At 41.7% G+C, this 23,579-nt stretch overlaps 2 protein-coding genes across 2 annotated transcripts in view; both read left to right on the forward strand.

Annotated features, from left to right (window-relative positions):
• Window positions 1-329: 329 nt before the first annotated feature.
• Window positions 330-10,582, forward strand: LOC107118591 (vomeronasal type-2 receptor 26-like). Its single transcript, XM_015420953.1, has 5 exons — window positions 330-704; window positions 1,366-2,217; window positions 3,994-4,089; window positions 9,270-9,396; window positions 9,687-10,582. The coding sequence occupies exons 1-5, from the start codon at window positions 330-332 to the stop codon at window positions 10,580-10,582; spliced, it is 2,346 nt and encodes a 781-aa protein (XP_015276439.1).
• Window positions 10,583-16,062: 5,480 nt separating this feature from the next.
• The window catches only part of LOC107118592 (vomeronasal type-2 receptor 26-like), a 17,063-nt gene continuing 9,546 nt past the window's right edge, over window positions 16,063-23,579 (forward strand). Inside the window, exons 1-3 of the mRNA XM_015420954.1 lie at window positions 16,063-16,265; window positions 17,091-17,376; window positions 18,234-19,079. Coding sequence (XP_015276440.1) covers window positions 16,063-16,265; window positions 17,091-17,376; window positions 18,234-19,079 — 1,335 coding nt within the window. The remainder of the gene's footprint in view (window positions 16,266-17,090; window positions 17,377-18,233; window positions 19,080-23,579) is intronic.

Here is a 23,579-nt window from a genome sequence, read left to right on the forward strand (position 1 = left end):
GTCTCACTAGAGGCAGCCATATACAATTGGACCCAGCCTTCCAGTGGCACCCACTACACAACTGGGCATGGCACCAGTGGCATGGCACCAGTGGCCTCCACACAACTCGACTTGGTTGTGCACTGGCAGCCAACATACAACTCAGCCCATCAAAGGTGGTCACCACACAACTAGGTGGGTGGGTGGGAAGGAGAGGAGGAGCAAGAGAAGGGGGGAGGCTATGAGGGTCACCAGAGAAGGAAAAGTGGAAATACTAAGGAAAAGGATATTAGAGGAAATGAGTTGGCCGCAGCAATTCCTTGCAAGTCTCTCACTTATAATCTTCTAAAATGGTTTATAGTAGAAAGCAGCCCAATGGCAATTATTTTATTACAAAATTTCAATCTGATGCAGCATACAAAAATTATTATAGCATACTGGCTAAGAACTACCAGCATGTTTTGGCCTTGGTGTTTGCTGTGAAGGAGATCAATGAAAACCATCTGATCTTACCTAATGTCACCTTGGGATTCCACATCTGTGAAAACTACTACAGTGCAATGACAACCTATCATGCCACAATGGAACTTCTCTCAACACAGAAGAAATTTTCACCTAACTACAAGTGCAATTTTCAGAATAATCTCATATCAGTCATTGGGGCTCTTTATTCGGAACCTTCCTTCCTCATATCACATATGCTGAGCATCTACAAAGTTCCACAGGTAAGTTGCATGGGAATTTACTGCTATTCACACTTCTTTTCTTTATTCAGGTTGGACTTTATGCTATATAAATAGAGAAGGGAACATTTTAGATTACATCATGGACTTGTGATCAAATTATCCTGATTAGTTTGTTAAATATCTCTGTGCATATCCCCTAGCTCTAATCAAGCTGGATAGGTTTTGCTTTGTACTTCTGCATCCAGATTCCACATAGCCCTTCTTTGTAACATGACTCCTGCCTTCTGATCTGGATATAAAGGCTGATGGATCTTCATTTTCATTTCTGTTTGACAAACTAGGCTTTGACTCACAAAAGGATATACTCTGAACAATGTTGTTGATTTTTAAGGTGTCACTGGTCTATGAAACATTGTTTAACAATGCTGAGGATTTGTTTTGTTGCAGTGTACAGTATTCAAAGTGTACATGTCAAATACCCTTAAGCATATTTCCTATAACTGTTCTCCTCTCAATCTATTGAACTTCCAGCAAATTAAACATTTTAATCCTTCTATTAAATATATATTCCCTAAAGACACCTATTTAGCTTATTAAGGAGATATCTTGCAAGAGTCACTTAACTGTACATGTTCACATTTCATTCTTTGTCTCTGCCTCCCATCCCAATCCATCTTTCACCTTCTTTATTTTTCAATAGTTCACTTATGGCTCTGTTTCAGTGATGAACAATAAAAAGAAAACCCATTCCTTCTACCAGATGGTCCCAAATGAAGGCTATGAGTATACGGGGATTCTCGAGCTCCTTTTGCATTTCAGGTGGACTTGGGTTGGGGCCGTTGCTAAAGATGACGAGAATGGGGATAGGTTTGTGCAGACTATGTTTGAAACATTTTCTTTGAATGGCATCTGTTTGGCTTTCTCAGAAAGAATCAGGACAGTGTATGTTAATGAGCTTTCTGAAGTGCTTGATAGATTGGTGAGAACGTACAGAGTGTGCATGAACAGCAATGCCAATGTAGTCATTGTCTATGATGAAAATATTATAATGTTCAGATGGTTGCTCCATCTACTAGAACTGGAAGTGGTGTCACTGGAGCTGAAAGGTAAAGTATGGATTATGACAGTCCAGATGGAGTTGACAGGACTACCTTTTCAAATGAATTGGGATATCCAAGTCATCCATGGAGCTCTGGCCTTCACTATTCACTCAGATGAGCTACCTGGATTCCAGCGTTTTCTTTGTATGAGAAACCATGCCTTGATTGAAGAAGATGGTTTTATTAGGTATTTCTGGCAACAAGCATTTGACTGCATATTTCCAGAGTTTACTGTTGGTGAGAACACTGAGAAAAACTGCTCTGGGGATGAGACGTTAGAAAGTCTTCCTGGGTCTTTTTTTGAAATGAGTCTGGTTGGCCACAGCTACAACATCTATAATGCTGTTTATGCTGTGGCCCATGCTTTAGATGCCATGCAATTAGGCATACTCAACCCTAAACCCGTAATGAATGGAAGGAAATGGAAACTTCAGGACAAGCAACCCTGGCAGGTAATTGCATTTCAGTTAAACATGTGACAGCATCATAACTTTACATTCAATTGTTGTTGTTCAGTCACACAGCTGAGTCTGACTCTTTGCAACCCCATGGACCACATCACGCCAGGCCCTCCTGTCTTCCGTCGTTCTCCAGTGTTGGCTTAATTTCATGTTTGTTGCCTTGATAACACTGTCTAACCATCTCATCCTTTGCCGTCCCCTTCTTCTTTGACCTTCAATCTTTCCCAGCATCAGGGTTTTCTCCAGTGAGTACTCCCTTCTCCTTTGGTGGCCAAAGCATTTCAGCTTCAGTATCTGGCCTTCCAGGGAACAGTCAGGGTTGATTTCTTTTAGGATTGACTGATTTGAACTCCTTGCAGCCGAGGGGACTCTCAAGAGTTTTTTACAGTAGCACCATAATTCAAAATTACATTCAATAATGGGTTCCAAATAATGTGAATAGATAATTATTTTGCCCCTAATTTGGTGTTAGGTCTTCCCCCTAGCAGTTCCAAGATTACTTGTGTTTGTTCACAGCAATATAAACTGGGAGTCTCTCCCTTGTGAAAACGTAGGCCCACCTGCATGGTATGGAACCTGCAGGGACTTTGGGGGGATACATACATTTTCCCTGTATCATTTTCCCCCTGTTATTTCTTCTTTCCTTCTTCTTGGCAGCCCCTCCTATTCTTACTGATGGCATGTGTCTCTGAAAGCTACAGGTGCTGTTTCTTTTGGGGGGGGGGGCTTAGTCCCCAATGCATTTGTTTTTCAGATGTCAGATTTTTCTTGTGAATTCAAGGGTCCAAACTTTGGTTTTAAACATCCATAGATTTAGATTGAGAATTAGATATATGAACAACTGAGAACCCAGAAGGACTTGCAGGATCCCATTACCCCCTCCCCCAGTATTTAATTTTCCCTTTCCTGAAAGACCACGTAGCCTCTCCCCTTTTCCTGCTTTCTTCTCTCCTTCCCACACAACAACCATTGTACATTTACCTTTTCCTCTGTCTTCAGCTTTCCCTCCCCAAAATCCTCTACCTAGGAAAACTATGGATCAGTTGTGTGGTCCCAGACACTGGGCCAGATCCACTTGCATGGTAGGAAACCCTCAAGTTCTTTTTGGGTGCACCACACTTTCTCCTGTATCCTTAGCCCACACTATTTCCTCTTTCCAAATTCTAGCAACCACTGTATACTCTCCTTTTCCCCTGCCCCATTCTCTCCTCAGCCATTCACCAACCTACATTTTATCTGTCTCCCATCTTCAGTTATATTTATCTATCTATCTATTTAATTTATACCCTAACTTTCTTCACAGTGGGGCCCAAAGCACCTTACATTATTTGGAGGAAAATCTCCTTTCCCCCAGTGTGGGCCTGATCTGTGTTTTAGATATCCACAGATCTCCTCATACTTGACAAATATCTATATCTATATACCTTTATCTATTTATGTGTGCATTTATTATAGTATTTTTAATTTTATCATGTATAGTAAAGTTGCAAAAAAGTTGTTTGAATTGTTGTGATGCTTGCAGTTTATAAAATGAAATGTTTAAAAATGCCAATATTCTTACTCAGAATATAGCAGTTTTGTATGGTTTTCATTTATTTCATGTTGTCATTTCTGCTGGTACATTTTTCAATCTAGCTCCATAACTTTCTGGAAAGAGTCTCATTTAACAACACTGCTGGAGATGAAATTTCTTTTAGCCAAAATGGGGAACTGATAGCTGGATTTGACATTATAAACTGGGTAATTTACCCCAACCAATCCTTTCAGAGAGTGAAAGTGGGAAGACTGGATCCCCAGGCTCCTTCTGACAACCTGTTAACTATGCATGTTGATAAAATCACATGGCACACTGATTTTAACCAGGTAGGTTCTGACTGTAATTATGGAAGGGTTCCACTTTTGTTAGAATACTGAGTCTCATTCCTGAAGTAGGAAGAGAATTTCATTGAATATACCCTTGAAAATAGTAACTTCTTGATTCTCAATTTCTGTATAAATGGAAAAATCTGCAGCGCTTTTGGAAACCAGGGGAGATTTATTAATATCTGAACAAGGGGACAGAAATATTCTGTACTTTAACAGAGATAAGTGGAAGAGGTATCATTGGCCAAGAATAACAAAGGTACAGAGAGCTCTGCAGAATTTTGCAAATCATCACTAAAGGTAAAGATTTGTAAAGCCTGGTAAAGATTGACAGAAGTACTCTGATACATGCCTTGCTACCATACATTGACAATGACGTGAAGAGGCTGAAAAGAGTTCAAACAAGAGTGACAAAAAATATTATAATTATTAATATATAAGTTGGGTTTCTTTAACACAGGAAAAGTTGTAAGAATTCTGAAATGAAGCATCAACAGTGATTGCAGAAACTGGACTGGATCCAGCCAATTTTTTCACTCAACTTCACTAGGGTTGCCAACTCTTCTGGACAATTGGGGACAGAAAGACACAGGGAGGGTATAAGAAACTTGACCCAAAAACTGGAGTCAAGAACCACAAGGGTAAGAAAGAAGTCTAATAAAGGGCCGCCAAGATTAAAAACCTAGTTTAAACTTGTAATGTATTTATTAGAAAGGCAGTTAAAAACAAATAAGGGCCCAATGAAAGGCTTGTTGAAAAGTTCAAGTCCCTAAATGCCATCCAATTCCTTATTATAGTTCCCATCACACATGGTTACTTTTTTAAAAATAATTTGTTTATTAATTTTCAGACAAACATTCACAAAAAGGACATGTTAATATTTAAACATTTAAACACGTCACAACCATCAGTTCGAAATTTCTGTGTTAATTACAGATTAAATTGAAATTAATTGTACATTTAATACAGTCTTATATTTCCTTTTCCTATCCTTTATTTTATATCCCATTATACAAGACCTTATAGATTTCCTTAACCCCATTATTTATAGTAAGCCGAAATTACAACTCTTGTAGTATGCAAAACTGTTACTACTGTACAGTCTTCACACTATTGAGATCATTCTATTTCCATAAGCAATTTATATTTTATTTCCTATTTAAACTGCAATCAAAACAACATTTTAGGTTTATTCTGTTTCAAAAGACCAAAGTCTCTAACAAGGTTTTGTATCTATGCCTTCCATATACCATAATATTTTATTTTTTAATCCTACATTCTACATTAACTAATACAAATCTGAATATAATACAGAGCACACCACTTTTCTTACTCTCAAGTCCATCCATATTCATACATCAGGGTTTCATATAACAAACAATCACCCATTACTAGGCAATAAACATAAAAAGAGAGCAAATTAGTGTACCATGATGTTTTATCTTTTAATCCTACATTCATTATTAATTCTTGCTTTAATTGGGCATTTAGTTAGCTCTACCCATGTATCTATACAAACATTCTTGCCTATCTTTAAACAAGGTTTATAGGCAAAAAAATCACATTAGGTCATCATAATTATCACCATTTTCTATTACTAAATAAAAATTCATTCTAAATTTCCAAAGATTTACATCCTTCTTATATTTTTATTTACACTATCTTTTAATTAATATTACACTATTGTGTGGGGGGAAAGAAAATTATTCAAAGACCTAATTATCTCAACCATTTAATCAGAAACCATTTTTACCAACCTTCAAACCAACCTACTAACCATACAAAACAACAACAACAAAAACCAGCACAACCTTTATCAACCCAAGCCTCGTTTTATAATCTCTCCCTCACCTATAATAACTAATACCAATCTCCCTTATAAATAAAAGCCAAATGGTGGTGGCACTTCTCTAAAACATTCCACATGCTCTGGAATTGGTTGGCGCCCTGGTGTGTCACTCACAGGGCGTCTCTCTCCATTCGCTGTGCTGCTGCCTGTGTGCGTGTCCTCCCGCCCACGGAGGAAGTGACCACCCTTTTGCCCTCAGTTTCCTTTGAGCCATGGCCCAGGCCAGGTGCTCCACTGGCCAGACACCCTCACTCAGACTGTAGGCCCCAGATGGGGCCATGCCACTGCTGCTGAGCCATGGCAGCCAGGAGCTGCCACCAGCCAAGAGGAGGCCAAGGCCGACATGCGCTGGCTCTGCCCAGCCTCCTGGAAAGGCACCGGGGGTGGCCCGTTCCCTTGCACCTCCCCCATGTGGTCTGCGGATGAGGGGAGATGGCACCATGCCACCATGCCTGAGGCCGGCCAGGGAGCCAGGCCCAGCCTGTCCTGTTGCCCTGTGGCGGGGATGGACGAGGCCAGGCAGATTGGCCCGCTGGGGCCTCGAGCGCATGGAGGGAGGGCAGAGGAGAGGGGTCCGGGGAAGGAGATGCGGGTCTGCAGCCAGCTGGCCAAACTGCCAACCCAAGGACCTTGACCCGCTGGGACCTCGACCCCATGGGTGGGAGTGCGGGCTGCTTCCCTGGGTTGCCCATTGCAGGGAGAGGGGCCAAGGCCCGGCTTGTGCCCATTGCAGGGAGAGGGGTGACTCTAGCCGGCTTCCCCCACCGGTGCCTCGATCAAGTGAGGGGGCTGGCGAGGCCAGGCATCTTCCTCCCGGAGCCTCGACTGTGCAGCAGGAGGGCAGAGGAGAGGGGGCAGAGAAAGGAGACGTGGGCCCACAGCTGTCCGCCTGTAGTACAGATGTACATCCAATAGTACATTTACCCAAGCTTAAATCCAACAATGCAATACTGATTTTCCTCTGCAGCCAGCTGGCCAAACTGCCAACCCAAGGACCTTGACCCGCTGGGACCTCGACCCCATGGGTGGGAGTGCGGGCTGCTTCCCTGGGTTGGAAAGACTGGGAACTGGATGGTGCCCTGCGCCCAGCTTGTGCCCATTGCAGGGAGAGGGGTGACTCTAGCCGGCTTCCCCCACCGGTGCCTCGATCAAGCGGGGGGGCTGGCGAGGCCAGGCATCTTCCTCCCGGAGCCTCGACTGTGCAGCAGGAGGGCAGAGGAGAGGGGGCAGAGGAAGGAGACGTGGGCCCACAGCCGGCCGACTGAGCTGCCGCCCACTGCAGGGAGATGGACGGGCCTGGTCCGCTTGCCCTGCTGGGGCCTCGCTCAGCTGGGGGTCATGGCGGGAGTGGCCAACCAAGGTGCCTTGACCCACCGGGGCCTCAACCCTGTGAGGGGGAATGCAGGCTGCTTCCCCGAGTTGGGGTAGGTGGGAAGTGAACGGCGCCCTGTGCCCAGCTGGGCTTGTGCCCATTGTGGGGAGAGGGGCGAGCCTGGCCGGCTTCCCCTGCCGGTGCCTCGAGTGGGCGGGGGTGCTGGGGGGAGGGGGAGGCCAGGTGCCTTGGCTCGCTGGAGCCTCGAGCGGGCGGGGCAGGATGGCCAGCTTCGCCGTGGGAGGGCAGATGGAGACGGTGACCCACACCCATGGCCAGGCTAGCGCCCCATTGTCTTCAGTTCCACAACGGGCATTCTTCCTAGTAAGAATATAAAATAAAAATAGAACACGCCACCATTCTTACTCTCAACTGTTCATATTCATACTTCAAGAGTAAATTAATAAAAGGAGTAAATTAATGAAAGAATACACAGATACCACACAAATACACCCTTACCACTTTTCCATCTTTTCATGTGTTTTTTTCCTGAACTATATATATCCAAAGATAAAAACTATTTTGAACCAAACATAGTTTTTGTCTCATCTTCCCCCCCCCTTTCCATATCCTCCTTTTTCCTTTCAATTTCATTTTGGTGTCTTGAATTTTTATATTCATGCAATTCCATTTCCAAGTCTGTTATTTCATAGTTCATAAAGCCAGTCATTATCCTTTCTTTAGCCTTAAGTTTCTTCACCAGGCTCTTTCCTCCTCTTTTGCCTTTTTACTCTTTTCCACTGGTAACCATTTTGTTGTTTCCTTTTCCAATGCCAAATTTGTTATTTCTTTTGAGAAACAACTCACATCAATGTCCTTTCCTTGGTTTTCATTTTCCACAAATACCAGTTGTTTGTCAGGCACTTCTCTCGTCTTCTCCCAGGAGCAGTCTTGTTCCTCAGCAAGTCTTTGAGTACATTGAGCTTGCTCTCAGCTTTTATTCTCATCTTGGTTTACTTTTTGATAACTCTCTACAAGGTTATTACAAGCATTTTTGACTGCTTGTGTAATTTCTCTCACCAGAAAATTTTGAAATTGTTCCCAGGTGAGGGTACTAATTAATGTATCAGGGTCTATCTCTTCTTCACCTATTTCCAACTCCATTTTACCATGGACTTTTAAACAATGTTCCAGTTCCAGTTCTCCGTTGTCATTTTACAAAAGATTTTACCTTGTTATATCTCATATATTCCTCAAATTTTATACATAGTGAACAGTAGCAGTTCAAACAGAATAGGAATCCTTTCTTACCCCCACCATTTTAAATAGATTTTGTTCTCCAATCATTTCACAGCCATTCACACCTATATCTGCTGGGGGTGTCAAAATCCAAAATCATTCGACTTCATGAAGTCAGATCCTTGGTTGTGATGCATCAATTAAAGTGTATAAATTTTAAATCCCAAGAAGTTAAAAAATGGATGGTCGCAGCTGCTGGAACATGGTGTCAAGTTCCTCCGTAAAACGCTCCTGCTTCAGGGTGGTAGCGGACACTCCCCCGCTTGCTGAATGCTGGAGGGGCTGCCACAGAGCCCCCTGCAACTAGACCTCTCTCCGGGAGTTCCAGCAAAGTCCACCCAACCTCCGGGGGGCTTCAAAAAGAGTATAATAGGGTTGGGCGGAGCGACCAAGAAACTGCCCGTCACTGCGCCGTACTGACAGGAAGTCACCCATCACACATGGTTACTAATCCAAGCAGATCCATGACTTTTCCCTCCCATTTGCATCAGTAGAAAAGCTGGTTGAAATCAGCCCATGGCATTGCTCCCCATGAAATATAAATGAGGTAGAAGGTTTAAAGGACTGAACATTATGGTCTCCCTCTTTCTTTATAAAACAAACAAAAACATCCAATAGTACATTTACCCAAGCTTAAATCCAACAATGCAATACTGATTTTCCAAATATTTTTAATAAATGACTCTATTTTACTTGGTTTTTTTTCTATTTTTGGTCCAGGCTTCACCCCTTTCTGTGTGTACTAATAGCTGCCTCCCTGGTTATAGAAGGCAAAAGCAGGAAGAAACTCCATTTTGCTGTTATAAATGCATCAAATGCCAAAAAGGAAAGATTTCTAACCAGAAAGGTAAGAGGTACCTAATTATGGTATTATCATAAGGAACATACTAGATAAAACCAGATACTCATCACAGTGAAGGTCAGTGGCATACAGAGCCAAATTCAGAAGTCAGATGCTCAACCTCTCTTTTCTCAACCAAAACACCTAACTGGATTATTAAGACAATGTATGAACAACTGTCTAAAAATATTACATTCACCATCATTTTCTCCTCATATGATTGGACAACGTTCTGTGTGAGAAGAACAGTCACAGAATTCTTAGAAAAAATGAGACTACATCTTTTTTGTTTCCAGACATGGATGAATGTTCTAAATGTCCAGAAGATCAATATCCGAATAAACAGCAGGATGTATGCATCCCCAAGATTAAGAGCTTCTTGTCTTATGGAGAACCACTAGGGATCACTTTAGTCATTTTGGCAATTTCCTTCTCTTTGTTAACAGCATTGGTTCTGGCAACATGTATGAAGAACCATAACACACCCATTATAAAAGCCAACAATCAAAACCTGACCTACTTTCTTCTCCTATCCATCCTACTCTGTTTCCTGTGCACTTTCCTGTTCATCGGCCCACCTGGGAAGGTGATATGCCTGTTCCGGCAAATTGGTTTTGGAATTGTCTTCTCAGTGGCTGTGTCTTGTATATTGGCAAAAACAATCATGGTGATTCTGGCTTTCATGGCCACCAAGCCAGGAAGCCAGATAAGGAAATGGGTGGGGAAAAGACTGGCCCATTTAATTGTTCTTTGTTGCTCTCTTGTTCAAGTAGGTATCTGTGCTGTGTGGCTTGGAACCTCTCCACCATTCCCAGGTGTTGATATGAATTCAGTGAATGAAGAAATTGTACTACAATGTAAAGAAGGGTCACATACCTTCTTCTACATTGTCTTGGGCTACATGGGCATCTTGGCCATTGCTAGCTTTACTGTGGCTTTCCTTGCTAGGAAGTTGCCAAACAGTTTCAATGAAGCTAAAGTCATCACTTTCAGCATGTTGGTATTCTGCAGTGTTTGGCTGTGTTTTTTCCCAACCTACATGAGCACTAAAGGAAAATTTGTGGTAGCTGTGGAGATCTTCTCTATTATAGCTTCTAGTGCTGGGCTGCTAGGCTGCATCTTTTTCCCAAAATGTTACATTATTGTGTTGAGGCCACAGCTGAACAACCGAGAACAGCTAATAAGGAGATAATATTTTAAGAAATGCAATTCATGTGCATGCATCGCTTTGAGAGCTTCTAACAACTCTAGCATCTTTAAAATGCTATTAGGCCCTCCTAAAAAAGACTAGTAGGAATTAGATGTAGCATTACTTAATGAAACTGACATTGATACTTTCTGGTTCCAGTTTTCCTTGAGTTTGAAGAGTTTGTTTCTAATGGAAGACATTTCTGTAAATCACAAAGGTCAAATAGAATATCTTCTTATCCAAACAAAAGGACAGTTTAAAACGCTCCACCTTACAAAACCTCCCGATTTTCTCTGAGACATCATTCCATAGTACAGAAGTTACAGAGACAGTGCATACCAAGCTAAGGGACTGTTTAGTGGTTTGGAATACAAAAGGGCAACTTTTGAAGGGGCTTCTATAATTTTGGGGAAGCTAGGCAGCACACAATATGAGTCACTTTCCTGCGATGCCCAACTCTCAAGGTTGAGAGTTTACCCTTTGGGAAAATCCTTGCTATCCCTGATGGGAAGAAATGCAGAGAAGAGTTCTCTCTTTTTTACTCTTCGGATTCTGCTCCTCAAAGTTTCACAAAATGTTATTGATGACCTTATGACTGAAGGTCCAGAAATAAGGGGTGAAGAAATCCCAGCTAGGATGGTGGCTTGGGAATCCATTAATTCCTGGTTTCGGGTAGGGATGTGCAAGGGGGGAAATGGTATTTTTTTGGATTCAAAGTTTTTTGACCCTTAAATATTGCCATGAAAACCCAAATTCCAGGATTGGTATTGTTCTGGAAATCAGGTAAAATTCAGGAATCCAAAGTTTTTCATCTCCATTATATCCTACTAGCCTGATACCTGTGCTTCACTATGGTATTTAAGTTCCGTAAATCCAGTTCTAATACTGATGATGTAAAATTTGAAATGTGATATTTGTTGTAGGAATTCTAACAGAGAAGATTGTAGTGTAAAAAATGAAGTGAGATATATGTCCTTTTTTCTGTACTGAAGGACCTCTCTCTAGGCCACATTGGTGGTTCTGCCCTCAGGTAGTAGGATCACCAGGCTGCTTGATGAGCTCACTCTGGAGCAGGCCACATAGAACTGTCCATTTAAGAAGCAGTCGTCATTTAAGAAGCAGGGGCCATCATGTTTCTCAAAAATCTCTTAATGGGGGGTTGACATCATGGTAGGAATGCACTCCCCTTATTTTGGGTCTCTTGGTGCAGGGGTTTGGCCTGGGCATTGAATTTGGGGGGAAGGCATACCCCTCCCCCCTTTTTTCTTTTTTACAGAAATCCTTCTCATTTATGTTACCTTTTAGAACTGGGACATAGCTACATATTCAAAACACCATCTGAGCAATCAGATACTAAGCAAGTTCATATGAACCAGTTTTCTAGAACCCACATTGTGAGAAGTTAAATAACCTAATAAAGGAAACCAGTTTTCTACACATTTGGAGTATATTTCCATTGTGGGTGTGAGTGTGGCTAAGCTGGGCCAGCAGCACCTGCTACCACACCTGACAGACACCGGCCTATCTGGTGGTGGTGGTGATTGTATTTAAAGGAATCATGTATTTAAAGGCAATCCTGTTGCGCAAACTTCCCGGTGGCTGTAAGCATCCCACCTCCTCTCCTAAACCTGACAAGCAGCTGCCTGCCCAGTGTAGGAGGGGGAGGAGTATTAGAAGTCACTGTGGAGGCAGGGCTGGCAGGATCACTAAGGCATTACTGCTGGGGCAGGCTCCCTCATGGCTTTAAGCACCCTGCAACCACTGCTGCACCTGACAGACAACTGCCTGGTAGGTGTAGAAGGTGGGGGGAGTGTGTTGGAAGTCATCAGAGAGGCTGGGCCAGCAGCATTACTGCACCTCACAGGAGGTTGTTGGCCATTCCTGATTTCCTCAACTGCCATTAGCTGTCTGCAGACTCCTGTAACTGTTGACTTTTTAAACTCAGAACACTGAGCTCTGCAGCTGACCAATCAGAAAGTGGGGGGTGCAGGGAGGCAGTAGCCTGGCAGCCACATAAGAATCAATGGGGGAGCACATTTTCCCCCTTTTGACCCCCTTAGGGGTCAGATTTCTAAAAATCCCTTATTAGCAAGCACCTACACTATGGTAGGAGTGCTCTCCCTGAATTTGGTGTCTCTAGGTCCAGTGGTTTGGCCTGGGCATTGATTTTACAGTGAGGGGACTTTCTTTTGTATATATAGATGGACCCATTATAGTTAATGTCAAATCTCCTAGGGTATATTCAGTGGGATGGGGGAGGGGGTTTGCACCATATTTGCAGTGCAATTGCTGGAGCCTCTCCCAAAAAGACCCCCCCAAAAAGTTTCAAAAAGATTGGACTATTGTTTCCAATAGTGGTGGTGGGGGGAAAGAAGCAGGTATATAACAAGCCCAGCAGATTCTCCCAGATAATCTCTGCAGTAGAAAGTGAAGTGTGGGGAAGGGGCATGTTTGCAAGGCCAGCAGCAGAACTAATGCAATGTGCCCAGCAGAACCAGTGTCAAAACCCAACAGGACTAAGGTCAAGTCTGAGAATCTTCATTGTTTCCAATGGTGGGGGGGAAAGAAGGCAGGTATACAACAAGCCCAGCAGATACTCCCAGAGACTCTCTGCAGTAGAAAGTGAGGTGTGGGGAGGGGACATGTTTGCAAGGTCAGCAGCAGAACAGTGCAATGTACCCAGCAGAACCAGTGCTACTCTGGCAGTGCCAAAACCCAACAGGACTAACGTCAAATTTGTTGAGTGCCTCTATGACAAATCCCCTCCCTCCAGCTCACTAAATATACCCTAGCAGATTTGCCATTGACTATAATGGCCCCATAGGGTATAACGGAGCTTGAAAATTCAGGATTTCTGAATTAATTTGGGATTCACTTATTGGTAAACTGAAATAGATCAGATCATTGATTTCGTTTAACTAATGCCTGAATTATGCCCAAAAGGCATGATTTGGATATTAATTCAACTTGGAAATGTTGAATGCACATTCCTAGTTTTGGGGGGAGCAGGTGATAAATGGAATTAACTAAACAAATAAAATAATTCTGAGAGGCATGTTTTGGCTGTTAAAGACCACTGGGTTGAATGAACAGCAATAGGAAAGGAAAGGAGGGAGGGAGGGAGAGATGTTTCCACCCCAACAGTGGCAGGGATTATTTTGCACCCATTCCCCACAGAGAACTGGAAGCATCAGATATTAAGGGTAGGCAAAGAGGATAGGCTCCATTATGCACTGTAGCCTGAGAGAGTTGAGAAAAGAAGTTTACTTGAAATTCTTACCCTGTTTGGTGCACTCTTTTACTGTGAAACTTCCTACCCTTCCTTCCCTGTGGCAACAATGAAGGATTACACAGTCACTACAAGGCCAAGCAGGATGGGGGGGGAGGAGAGAATCTGATTGGCCAGTATATTCACCTGCTTTAGACTTGTGGTTGTGGGTTACGGTTATTCAGTTAGGCCAGATCCTGAGGCACTGGTGAGGCCCTAACTGGGTTTGGCAGGATATGTGCAAGTGAGGTGCTTGCTGCTTACTTAGATTGGCAAGTTCTCTGAGCAAGAATGGCAAGTACCCCCCCCATCCAAGAATGTAGGGAGGCCCTCAAACCAGCCACTGATGGCTGGATGGTTAGGAGGGCTGCTTATGGTTAATCATAGAATCATAGAGTTGGAAGGGCCCATATAGACCATCTAGTCCAACCCCCTGCCCAATGCAGGACCAACCTAAAGCATCTCTGACAAATATTCGTCCAGCCTCTTCTTGAAAGCTGTCAGTGAAGGGGAGCTAACCACCTCTCTAGGCAGCTGATTCCACCTTTGAACCACTCTGACCATGAAAAAGTTTTTCCTAATATCCAGCCGATACCTTTCTGCATATAATTTAAACCCATTGCTTCAGGTCCTATCCTCTGCTGCCAACTAGAACAGTTCCCTGCCCTCCTCCAAATGACAGCCTTTCAAATATTTAAAGACAGCAATCATGACCCCCCTCTATCTCCTCTTCCCCATACTAAACATTCCCAGGGCCCTTAGCCTTTCCCTTAGCGCTCAGTGCTTTAGTGGAAGGATGGGGTTGATGAACAACATCTCTCTGCACAAGTCTGGCACACATGAGGAAAAGCACTTATGGCCTATGGCCAAGATAGATTTCCCAAATCCTGACAGCCCCAAAGGTTGACAACACAATGGAGAGGATAGTGAATTTAATGCACTGTTGATATTATAATTAATAAAACAGTTTAACTTAAATATTGTCTGGTGGCTTCATTTCAATGTATGGGAGCAAAGGTTTTCAACTTAAAGGCTAGAATGATCCCAGGTGATCCTTAATTAAGAGCTCCAACAAGCAGAAACCAACCAGAACAAAGGAAGCTTGGATTTGGATCTGGCTGTTTTTGGCCCATCCCATTATTTGATAGTTACCTTGCTGGGGTTATTATTCCCCCCACAGGGAATGATCAACACTAGATATTAGCATGAGGGGGAGAAAGAGAGATAGGGTACAATTCATTTCCTCTCTGGATTTATCTCTCGTATATGAACATATGGGCATTTTCAAATCAGCAGTCCCCTTCTTCCCTCTGGCCCCCAATGTCATGTCCACCACCAGAAAGGACTAGCTCATCAGTTTACACAGAAGGTACATTCATATGCATTTTAGATTAATATTTTCAGTGGAATACCAGTAGTAGTAAAAAATACTATAATTCTTCATCGTAATTGTCATATAGCTACATTAGAGATGCACGAAGTTTCCCACTGTTAACAGTTTTGCTCATTTGAACAAAGTCTTTTGAAAATGCCACCTTGCAAATGGGTATGATAGGCAACTGCCTGTTCACTCAGATCTTTTCTGGTGGCTTCCAGCTTGCTGAACATCCTACCTGGGAAGATCAGGAAGATACCCCCCCCCCCCGGTGTATTATTGCAAAAGCTTTTTAGTGTAACGTTTTAGTGAAGTGTTGTCCTTTGAAAAGTAAGTACCATTTCTTTCTTCCATTGCATGCTATCCAAAATATCTTTTGATATACCAAAGGTGAATTTTGACTGCAGTTTCACACACTGGGAGCCAATTTCTTCTCCCTTGATGTTATATGAATGAGTTGGAGAAGATGTGAAGCTGGATATGACAAAGATATTTACTTCACAAAGCATTTATAATCTGAAGAGACTTTTCCCTCCTCAACCCTGTAATTATCAAAATGATGGTAATTAATTCTGCTCCTAGAGAAAGCCTCTGTGGAGGCCCAAGAACCACTTACAGAAGAAAGAATCAAGAATGTCATGAATAGTATAAATAATACCCACTTTGTCATTTGAATCTGAGTCTACAGAGGAGAGACAGACATTTTTCTGTATGCTTGAGGAGGTATTCATTAGGATTTATAAAGCAGGCTCCAGAATACCTCCTGGTGTCATGCTGGAGACTCTAAACAGAATGTGGAGATGTATAAATCTGTGCTGCAAGGGAAAATTTCTGCTTCGGATGGTAGTGCTGCTCCTGCTGTCTGGTGTAGCTAGCCAGGCTCATATGAAGAAATGCACTGTTGGTCATCCTTTCCCTATTCTTCATAGGTATTTGCAGTCAGGTGACCTCATCATAGGTGGCATTACTTCCCAGATTTCAATGGCTCCTAATCCAAATTACTTCCAGGAGTACCCCCAGGAGTTTCTAACTGATGATACTGTGTATGGTATAATTTTATTTATCTCTATTTATTAGTAGTATTTATTATTAGGGGGTGTTCCTTTGACTATCCCAAAAGTACATAGTGTTGTGTCTTTGAATCTCCATTAAGAAAGAATGTATGTGGCATCAGGGTTGTAGTAAAGAGAAGAACTGGGCCTGACTGTGCAAAACTGTTGTCTGGATCCAACTCAATATATCTATTGGTCTGTCGATTTTTATTTGATTTTGATATATATCCTGCCCTACCCTGCAAGTGGGCTCTTAGCAGCTCACAGCATATAAATATTACAATTTAAAAGATTAAAACATAATACAGTAAAAATTAAAATTCAGATCTAGACATAAACCAGCAGATGACAATAATCCAATTTAAATACTTTCAGAGACTTTAACCCATATGGGCACTCAGGTATACTACTTTTTGCGAGTGGACAAATTCCCACCAATTTATATATGAGAATTTATATATGAGAACAGAATGGGTAGGTAGGGAAATATCCCTTCTATAGTGAGTTGTTTCTGACATAAATGAAGTGTACACACTTTTGAAGACCTATGTTTTGAACCAAATATAAATATAGACACACAGACATTGTCTATCTCCTACCATAATCTCCACGAATGTCTTCTGGACAATCAGTGAGCACATAATACACATTTTAGATTAATTCCTTTTCTAAGTATATATGGAAATGAAATTATCAACACAGTATTATTCTGTGTGGGGGGATGACTGCTTCTGAAAAAAATGCTCTCATAATTGTAGCAATGATTTTATAAAATGCAAAATATCTCTCTGATGCCGAATACAATTCTCATTGTAGGGTTGCGACTATTAACTACCAGCATGTCCTAGCCTTCATATTTGCTGTGGATGAAATTAATGCAAATCACCAGCTCTTACCCAATATCACTTTGGGCTTCCACATCTATGACAGCAACTTCAATGCAAGACAGACCTATCGTGCCATAATGGAACTTCTTGCCACCCAAAACAGATTTCCCCCCAACTACGGCATTCAGAACAAACCAATATCAGTCATTGGAGCTCTGTACTCTGACATCTCTCTTTGTGTAGCAAACATTTTGGGCATTTACAAGACTCCACAGGTAGTAATGAATATTTAGTAAGTCACTGTGAAATCCTTCCATGTAGCAAACATAACAAGCAGTTAGAAGACTCCTCAGGTAGTGGATTGCAACCCTAAACAGAGTTTCTCCCTTTTAAGTCCACCGAAGTCAATAGACTTAAGAGTATTTGTGAAATACACTAAGTATTTCACAGTTGGACTTCCTTTATGACTGCCCCAGAAATGAATTTCTGTTGTAGGCAAAGATGCCGGCAGTGTAAGCATTTTAAAATAATTTCCCACATTAAACCACAACAACAGAGAAGTGATCCTTCAAATGAGAGGAGTTAAAACAGTCTCTTGACTGTATGTCAGTCTGACAGAAATGTGTGAGTGGGAACTGGTACGACAGAGGTAGTCCCTTGCTCTGCTTCTGAAAATCACATGGAAATGGGAAAATTGGTGGTAGGGTTTTAAAATTAAAAACACATGTGAAATTGGGATCATGCCAGAGGCTGCCATTGTTATACCAGGCCATTGTGTGTGTGCATGTGAGTGTGAGTGTATATAGTGTTACATAATTCTTACCTACAGAGACAGGGATTCACCAGAGAAAAATGAACCTTCATAACATGGGCAAAGCTATTTTTAAAGGAACTGAAACCAGGTCCCCATATCTGTGCCTTTTAATTTTTTTTATTTATTAAAGCAACTGAATCGATCTGGTTTGTAAATACTCATGAATGATGCTAACTGAAAAAAGAATTTAAACCTCAGTTGCTGCTCAGGAACAATGTTAACAATCCAAGAAGAGAATCAGTAGACACGCTGCATTTTCAACATGTATTTTTAGTCCTCTCTCTGCTCCTCTCACTCAAAGTCTTTATCTCTCCATAGTTTATATATGGGGAAACTCCAAGTATACCTGCTAAAGCTGAAAGCAGTTCCTTCTACCAGATGGTGCCAAATGAAGCCTACAGGTATACAGGAATACTCCAGCTACTTCTGTATTTCAGGTGGGCATGGGTTGGGTTCCTTGTTTCAGATGCTGACAGTGGACAAAGGTTTCTGCAGACAGTACTTACGCTTCTTCCTCTCAGTGGCATCTGTTTTGACTTTTTAGAAAGACTGAAGGTAATTTATGACTTTAATGATTTCGTTGATTCGTTAGTGGCAATATATAAAGTTTGCATGAAAAGCAATGCCACCGCAGTGGTTGTCTACGATGTAGAGATGACACGCTTTAGATGGTTGTTATATCTTCCAGAAATGGAAAGTGTGACAATTGAGCCTAAAGGTAAAGTGTGGATTTTGATCATTCAAATGGAGTGCACATCACTGCTTTATCAAAGGAGTTGGGATATACAGACCATCCACGGTGCTCTCTCCTTCACCATTCATTCCAAAGAATTATTAGGGTTCCAAAATTTTCTCCAGACCAGAAACCATTTCAGGGTAAAAGAAGATGGGTTTGTTAGGGAATTTTGGGGGAAAGTATTTGAATGTGTCTATTCAACAACATTTGCTACCATGGAAACTGAGAAAATATGCACTGGATCAGAAAAGCTGGAGAGTCTTCCCAGGCCTTTTTTTGAAACGAGCATGCTTGGCCATAGCTACAACATCTACAATGCTGTCTATGCTGTGGCACATGCTTTACATGCCATGCAGTCATGCCAACACAAACTCAGATCAAGGATTGATACTGGGAGACTGAGTCTTCAGGATTCACAGACATGGCAGGTAATAGTTATGTTTGATTATTTATGTATTTATTTATATGCAATTTTTCTCCCTAATTAAGATTCAAATTAGCTGATCACTCTGTTTTCTCCTCCTGAGCTCTATACAAACAACAACAGCATTGTAAATTAGATTAGGCTGAGAGATTGTGATAGGCCCAAAGTCACACAGTGAGCTTAAATGGCAGAGTGGGAATTAGAACCCAAATGTCTTTGATCCTAATCAAATGCTCTAACCATTACAGTATGCCAACTCAGGTGCAATATCAAGTCCCAAAATGTATATGGAATTGTTTCTCCACCATTTTTCTCACAAGTCCTTCTCTAATCTCCTCCTCATCCACAAATGCCATGTGCTCCTCTTTTAATAAATACTTTCTTATTTTTCATCTGGGGTTTTAAGTGTTGCTGTCCAGGCAGAATTGAGTCGTCTTCTGTTGTACTGGGGTAGAGATAGCCTGTGGGTTGTAGGGGTGCCAGATCTAGTTTGGGGAACTCCTGGAGATTTGGGACAGATTCTGTGGAAGTCAGGGACCTCAGCAGGGTGCAATGCCATAGACTCTACCCCCCAAAGCATCCATTTTCCCCAAGGGAACTGATCTCTGTAGTCTGGAGATGAGCTGTAATTCCAGGAGATCCCCAATTCTTACCTGGAGGCTGGCATCGCTACTGGATATAACATGCCAATTCTGTATAAAACAATGGTTCCTTTATTGACAGTGGTTAGGAAATAAAACCCAGGGTGCTGATGGTATATTGTGTGAAATGCTGGAGGGGGAGGAAATGAAGTTATTTTGTAGATGAATGGCTTGATAAACTCTGTGCGGATCTCTCTTTTTTTACAGTCTCCATTTAATCAAAGATTGCTTGTTGGTTTTTTATTAAACACCTTACCTATACATCACAGCATGAGAACTAAAGAAGGAAACAGTTGAGATGAAGTTATTCTGCAGATGAATGGCTTGATTAGGTCTGTGCAGGTCTGTCAAGAAACCCAAACCTGGGTCTCTCTGAGCCACTGCCTCACAGACCAGCAAGCAGTGCTCAAATTCATAGGTCCCAGAGGTCAAATGCACACAAGAAGACTAAAACTGTTTTAAAAATACACACAGGTTTACTGAACAAACAAAATTAAGACTACTACTACTTAACACAGTCTCTAGAATCAAATAGCAAGTAAACACAATAAAAGCTAACTTTTCTTTCTGATACTTTGTTGTTGTTGTTGTTCAGTCACACAGTCGAGTGTGACTCTTCGTGACCCCATGGACCAGATCATGCCAGGCCCTCCTGTTTTCCGCTGTCCTCTGAAGCTTGATCACTTTAGTACCTGACAATAACTGGTGAACCATTAAAAACTGCAGAGTCCAGGCTAGAAGCTTATGCCTCTGTCCCATGGGATCAAAAGTTAGCATAGTGTCACCCTTATCTAAGACCCAATTATAGTTTCCTGCTCTCTGACACCAGGTGGTCTTCAGAATCCTAGATGTGATGCAATTTGCTCCTGAGTCCTGACTCCCCTCCCCCATCTAGTTTCTGAACTGAATGCAGACTTTTTTCACTTAGACAATGACCACATTGTGATGTCAGGCCATGAAAGAGATACAGATAGGCTAATTTCAAACACCTGCAAGCTGGAACAGACCCACTGTTATTCATGTTAACCCTTGGCGAAATTAGGGTCTTTTGCCTCACAAGGTCTGTGTTGTAAGAGATGCTCTTCAGTGGAATGGAATCTAAGGCCGAGTTCAGACCAATATTTTTGCGTTTCAGAAACGTTCCACAACCAGATTAAATAGGCTGTTCACACAGGCACATCTGTCAGGCGTTCCCCACCGGTACTCAACCCATCTTGTAATGCTTCACTCCCGAGTTTTAAAGATACCTGGTGAAAGTGGTATCAAACCCTGGAAAGCATGGTTATCCCATTCCATCCTGCGCCAACAAAGTGTGAACGCCAAAAGCCATGTTTTTTCTTATGGACTTATGTGCATAAGCACTCATGCACATAAGCGCATATCTCCAGATTACAAAAAAGAAAGCCATGCCTTACAGCCATGCCTTCGGGCCAACAGTGGGAACGCTCCCTTGTGCCTCCTCCCAGTATGTTCCTGCATCAGTTGCTGCAGTGTGAATGGGAAAACCCGGAACAGTTTGTTCCAGGTCTTTTTGGCCATGACTCCCTCCCGCTTCAAACTGCCAGTCTGAACTCAGCCTAAGATTATTATCCTGCAAACCCCAGTCATTTATTTTGGCCTGGGTTTGTGATAATCGCAGACAGTCACACAGCAAAGTCTTGATCAGGCTGCATGACAGCTTTCTTGTGAGAGATTAATTGTCTCATCAGGAAATGCCCTTAATGGCAGGTATGCCTGATTATGATTCACTGGTGTGATATCATGCAGAGTGTTTTTGTACCTATGGACACATAGGACCCTGGAATCTTAGGGAGTCTTGGAAGCCATGGCTCTTGACAAAGACAGTCTCTCAGTAACAGTTGATGGTTTTCCTGTTGCAACATAGGCCAGTGATGATCTGCTAGACATCACTCTGCATGATTGGAGTGAATGGTGTTTTCCTACCTATGACGTTTTCTTAATGGTCTGAATTTGTACCTCACTGATATGACTTGATAGTAATCTGAGGCATCATTTTGTTTCTCTCTCCTATTTTGTAATACCTCATATTTGAAGGATCACCATAAATTTTGTCCTTATTTCTCCCTTTTTTCTTCAGAATTACATAAAAAGAGAGTCCATTTTATCATTTGATGATGTAGGCTATTTAAGAAGAAGAAGAAGATTTTATTGTATTTAGCCATGGGCCATTACAAACCACAGACAGAGAAGAACACAATAAAACTTTAAAATTGTATAAAATAAGATACAGTCCAACATTATAAATCCATAAAATCGAGGTTATGAACAGTTAATTAATTCACAACATACCCACTAAAATCAGTATTGGTTAGAAGCAGCGTTGGCCCGTATTTTCCTTGCAGCCAAGTATCCAATTCTATTGGATACTTGGCATGTTCTAAATCAGTTATTTATTTATTTATTTCACAATATATTCCATCTTTCCTTATGGTCCAAAGTTGCCTACAGACCATAAGTATAAGCATCATAATGTAACACAAAATAAAATACCAAATGTTCCCTTTCCCCAAAACATACCTTCAAGTTATACATTAAAAACCCAAGAAAAGAAAAATTCCTTGATTACATCTCCCTCACCAGGAAGCTCATTCTACAAAGTGGGAGCTGTGATGGAGAAGACACGGGCTCTGGTTAATAACTTCTATGGGGGAACAGCCAGTACATTACAGTCTGAGGACTGTAGTTCCACATGGGGATATATGGGAGGAAATGGTCCTTTAGATGTGTGGGTCCTCGGATATGAAGTGATATAAAGGCCATAATCAACACCTTGAATTGAACAGAAAAACCACATGACAGCCAATGTAGTTGTTTATAAGCTAGTTAAGATATGGTTCCACCAACTCGCCCTTGACAATAATTGGACTGTTGTATTCTCAACCAGCTGAAATTTGTGAGTTAGTATTAAGAGAAATTCAAAATGGAGTACATTGCAATAATCCAGCCTTGAGATTATAAAAAAACAACAACATGGATCAGCATGGTCCAATCAGCTAAATTCAAGAAGGGTGAGAGTCGGCAAACCATGTGCAGATTATAAAAGGTATTCTTAGCTACTATACCAACTTGCTTTTCTGTCAGCATGCATTAGGTGTGCATCAGAGTCCAAACATTTTTGATATGGCCAGCCACATTTTACATGAATTTGCTTTCTTCTAAGGAAAAAAAAATCTAGACCTCACTTGAAGAAAAAATCAAAACATATTGATGTGGGGGGGGGGAATTGATCTCAGAGTAAACATTACTTCAAAAAATTAAGGTTTAATCTAATTTAAGGATTTGGAGTTTAATGGTTTGGAGTTGGGAGTAAGCAGTGAAGTGGATAAATTTGCAGATGATATGAAGTTGTTCAGGGTGGTGAAAGCCAGTGAGGATTGTGAGGCACTCCAAAGGGATCTGTCAAGGATGGGCAAGTGGGCGTCAACACGGCAAATGGGGTTTGATGTGGTCAAGTGCAAAGTGATGCACATTGGAGCTAAAAATCCTAAATATAAATACACATTGATGGGGTCTGAACTGGCAGAGACTGAACAAGAGAGAGATCTTGGAGTTATAGTTGATAACTCACTGAAAATGTCGAGACAGTGTGTGACTGCAATAAAAAAGGCCAATGCTATGCTGAGGATTATTAGGAAGGGTATTGAAAACAGATCAGCCAATATCATAATGCCCCTATATAAATCAATGGTACTACCTCATTTGGAATACTCTGTGCAGTTCTGGTCACCACACCTTAAAAAGGATATTATATCTTTGGAAAAAGTGCAGAAAAGGGCAACTAGAATGATAAAAGGGTTGGAACACTATCCCTATGAGGAAAGGTTAAAGCGCTTAGGGCTCTT

The sequence above is a fragment of the Gekko japonicus genome, unplaced genomic scaffold, assembly GCF_001447785.1.
Source record: "Gekko japonicus isolate JY-2015 unplaced genomic scaffold, Gekko_japonicus_V1.1 scaffold3085, whole genome shotgun sequence".
Classification (NCBI taxonomy): domain Eukaryota; kingdom Metazoa; phylum Chordata; class Lepidosauria; order Squamata; family Gekkonidae; genus Gekko; species Gekko japonicus.

What these genes read in the sequence shown, in the direction of transcription:
- LOC107118591 (XM_015420953.1), top strand. Translation starts at nt 330, where the DNA reads ATGGTTTATAGTAGAAAGCAGCCCAATGGCAATTATTTTATTACAAAA. An exon ending in GGCACACTGATTTTAACCAG is followed by an intron (nt 4,090 to 9,269) that starts GTAGGTTCTGAC and finishes TTTTTGGTCCAG; the next exon opens with GCTTCACCCCTTTCTGTGTG. An exon ending in AAAGATTTCTAACCAGAAAG is followed by an intron (nt 9,397 to 9,686) that starts GTAAGAGGTACC and finishes TTTTGTTTCCAG; the next exon opens with ACATGGATGAATGTTCTAAA.